This window comes from Lactuca saligna, chromosome 1 (genome assembly GCF_052625555.1).
Source record: "Lactuca saligna cultivar CGN05327 chromosome 1, ASM5262555v1, whole genome shotgun sequence".
NCBI lineage: Eukaryota > Viridiplantae > Streptophyta > Magnoliopsida > Asterales > Asteraceae > Lactuca > Lactuca saligna.
In genome coordinates this window covers 51,417,480-51,421,528 of record NC_136417.1, presented here as the reverse complement: position 1 = coordinate 51,421,528, position 4,049 = coordinate 51,417,480, and the positions used below count along the sequence as shown (strand labels likewise).

The 4,049-nt window shown below is 31.5% G+C and overlaps 1 protein-coding gene across 1 annotated transcript; it reads left to right on the top strand.

Annotated features, from left to right (window-relative positions):
• The first annotated feature begins 312 nt into the window (after positions 1–312).
• LOC145036024 (uncharacterized) lies at positions 313–2,852 on the top strand. The gene is made up of 5 exons (XM_078984511.1): positions 313–468; positions 570–947; positions 1,332–1,626; positions 1,774–1,851; positions 2,678–2,852. Exons 2-5 carry the CDS (start codon positions 685–687, stop codon positions 2,726–2,728), a joined length of 687 nt encoding a protein of 228 aa, XP_078840637.1. The 5' UTR covers positions 313–468; positions 570–684; the 3' UTR covers positions 2,729–2,852.
• Positions 2,853–4,049: the final 1,197 nt, after the last annotated feature.

Genomic DNA, 4,049 nt, shown 5'->3' with positions numbered 1-4,049 from the left:
AATGTTAAAAATTTACCACTGGCTTTGGCTTAGCTATAGTTAAACAAAACATAACAAAAGAATAAAAACTCCACCCAAAAAAGGGTGATTGGGTCATTGGGTTATGAAAAACTAATAAAAAGCCCAAACCCAATTCCAGTAAAGATGGGCTAACTTACAAAAAAACTTAATAAGAAATAGGAAACATCCGGTAGATCATCCTTCCCATAGTAATTTACACTAATCATTTTCCACCGTTGATCAGAAATCAACGGTCAGCATTCACCGAATACATCCTCGAGCTATATAAATGGCAGAAAAACAGAGGTTGAAGATGAACATCACCATTTTTTTCTCCGGAATTCAAAGGAGACTCTCTCTGTGTCTGTAGACGCCCTTCTTAAAAATAACCTAGCTTAGTATGTTCTAGAAATTTTATCATATAGCTGTTTTCAGAAGAGTTGATTGTTTTAGAGCATAATCGATTCTGTAAGTTCATCCTCTTCATAATCAGCGAAATCAGATCTGAACTTTTTCTTCTTACTCTTGATTCTTGCTTCTTTTGACTAAATTCTCTTTCGATTTTGCAGGTTTCTCATCATTTTCAGACAGATATCCTACAGATTATGTGTTGGGTGATGAATTTGTTAACCCAGAGCTCAAATTTGTGAGAATTTAAGGATCCACAATTTTGTTTGAGAACTAATGGATAAATTAGAGAAGAGAGTAGGAGGAGGGTGTAAGCTACCAGAAACCACATCAGATTTGTTTTTGAAATGGGGTAATAAAAAGAGACTCAGATGTGTGAGGATGAGAGACCCTGATGATGCTGCCGACCCATCGTACGCCGTTTCCGGCGGCCGTAGGATTCGCCGGAGAATTAACTCTCGTTTTGTTGATTTCCCTTCCGATAATAGCAATAATAATAAACAATCTTCTCTTCAAACACCATCTACCCGTCTCACAAGGTACAGAAAAAAACAGCTAATTCTGAAAAAAAGGAAAAAAAAAAAAAAAACCCCACAATTTCACTGGAATTTGGTTTATTAATAACACCAAAAACGAGAAATTCTCTTAATCCCTGAAAATTTGATCTGGATTCCATGTTTTTTCAACGTAGAATTCATTTTTCCAAATTTCTTTTGAAGATCGGATGCTGATTTGCTAGTAATCTCGGTTGAAACCGTTAGTTACTCCCGATTCAACAAAAATTCTAAGTTTTCTGAAAATCCGGTGATGATTTTCATCTCTATTTACAGTAAATCGAAGAACTTTCCCCTATATTTCTGCAAATCTGATATGGGTTTGGTTGGTTGTTAAGTGGAATTGATTTTGATGTTATGGTTTTACAGGAATTCCGAGACAGCAGTTCATCTAAGATCGGAGAACACCCGGAAATCGTCACCGGATAAAGAGGTGTATACGACAAGAGGAGGTTCTGCTTCGGCGGCTGGTGGGGGTGCTGAGAAACCGACGACATCTCCGGTAGACGGCGGTGTAGGAGATCAAAAGGTGAAACATGTTTGGCCAAAACTGTTCATAACATTATCAAGCAAAGAGAAAGAAGAAGATTTCATGGCAATGAAAGGTTGCAAGCCTCCTCATAGACCTAAAAAAAGGCCCAAAATCATCCAAAGAAGTTTGCTTGTAAGTCACCCATCCTCAATTCTTGATTCTCCTCCATTTTCACACACACAGACAGACACTTTCGCTGTGTGTTTTTACTTTTTACAAGATCAGACGTTTGATCCCTCTTCATCAATCTCCCCCTCCCCCATCTGTGTGTTTTTTCAGTTGGTGAGTCCCGGAGGATGGTTGACCGATATGTGTCAAGACAGATATGAGGTCGTAGAAAAGAAGAGTACTAAAAAGGTACGTTTGTTGGGTTGTTCACTTCTTATCGGATCTGCTTCGGTGACTTGTACGTTGTGCTTTAAAAGTTTTATAGGTATTTTCTGAGATAAATGGGTCTACGTTTTGATGAGATCGGATCTTTCAAAGTTGTACATTACATTTCTACTTGATTCATTTTTGATAAATTTTGGTCTTTTTTTTTCTTTAGTTTTTGGGACAATGTTAAACTGCATAGGGAGTTAGTGACTTGTAGATTTGTGTTTTAAAAGCTGTGCTTTTATATAATTTCAAGAATTTTGAGGTTTTTTTCTGGTCAAATTCCATAAAAACAATTAATACCATTTAAAGTTTTTTCTTTCAACCATCGAAATAATTATTTCTGGTTTAACTATTTAAAAAAATCGTTCAGTTTAAAATTGTTTTTTTTTTTTTTTAATATTTCCAAGCTATAATTGTTAAATCGTTAATTATAACTCTTCAAACGGTTAAAGTTAAACCGAACAAATTCTAAGTTATGATTTTTTTAATAGAATTAAAGTTTTATGTAGTGTTTAAAAAAATCAAAGCCTTAATAGTTAAAAAAAAATCCATATTTTAAATTTGTTCAGTTTAACTATTTTTTTTTTCTATAGAGAAAAATAATTGTCATGCTTTAACGAAATGTAACTTTTGATTTAAAAGCAGTATATTTGGAGCATGTCAAGAAAATGTTTTTGCCTTAATGGGTATTCAGTTCATACATCAAAGTGATGTAACTTATGCATTAGAAGTTGTACAGAATTGTGTGATGTAAATTTGAAATATTAATTTTGTTTTTGTTTTGTTTTTTTTTTTTTTGGTGCAGAGACCAAGAGGCTTAAAGGCCATGGGAAGCATGGAGAGTGATTCAGAATGATAAATGTCACCCATACCTATATACCCTGTTGTAAATCCCTTTTTTTTTTCATTTCTCTAAATGGAATTTTATTTTATTTTTTGGTTTCTTCTTCTGGCCCAATGTGAAATTATTTTTTTTAAAAGTACTCCGATTCATTTACCATATGATGATATAAATATAATAACAAGAAAAAATTACTACTTAAAACTAAATAATAATAATAATAATAATAATAATAATAATAATAATAATAATTGTATTTATATTCATAAAAGCGAAATTAAATGTGAACAATAAGACCAAACTGAATAATAATAATAAAATACTGGTATTCATATTCATAATAAAGGCACCTGGAGAAATTAGAGGTGAACAATAGGATCGGTACTAAAAAGATGTCGATATTGCATGGAATGAGATATTTACTTTTGATGATTTTTGTTAAATGTGAAGACTAACGAATATGATTAAGTTTATTTCTGACTTCTGAGTGTTACAAAATAAGATAGTCCAAAAAGAAAACGGACAGAAAGAAAAATGAACCTGGACATCACTTTTGGCGTTTGCTTAACCCAATTTTGGAGGTGATACCTGTGAAATTAATGGCTATCATGGAAAATTAAAAATTTCTTTGAAAAACCATTATTTTAGTTAGACATTTTGTCTTTTGTTTATAAATTTTCATATCTTGTTTTCATATATACTTGAAATTAATCGGTATACGAATATAACAGAATGTAAGGAAAGAAGTGGTTGATGAAAAAGTTCATGATTGTATATGATAAAATAATTTTTTTCGCAAAAGATATTGTGTGGATTATTATTGTGTTATTATTTACTTGATGCGCATATGACCCGCAATCGTTATTTCCTATGGCAAAGAAGCTATTTTTAAATTAATATATTTTTCATAACAATTTTCATCGAGTCGATTACGTTTGCCACCTACGATAAGAAGCTTCCAATAAGAGATGTATTTCAATTATTTAAGAGAAAGTCTACGTTTTTGTTAAACTAACACGTTAAGTACATCGGTAATGATCATACATGTTTGTTTTATATTGTGATAATCACAAAAATTAACATATAATTATGAAGAATTTAAATTTAAAAAAAAAAAAAAATCTAAGTGATTTTCGAAAACGACAATCGTTCCTAAACAAACGTATTTTGGATTTCGGTGATATATAATTCGTATATTTCCTGTATTTCTACCAAATACTTGGAAAAAAAAGTTATTGCTAAACAACAATTTATTTATACTGTTGTATTGAAATCTACTGTGCACAACGTTTTTTTATATCAAAGAGAATGCTATTTTTTAAAGATAACATAATAG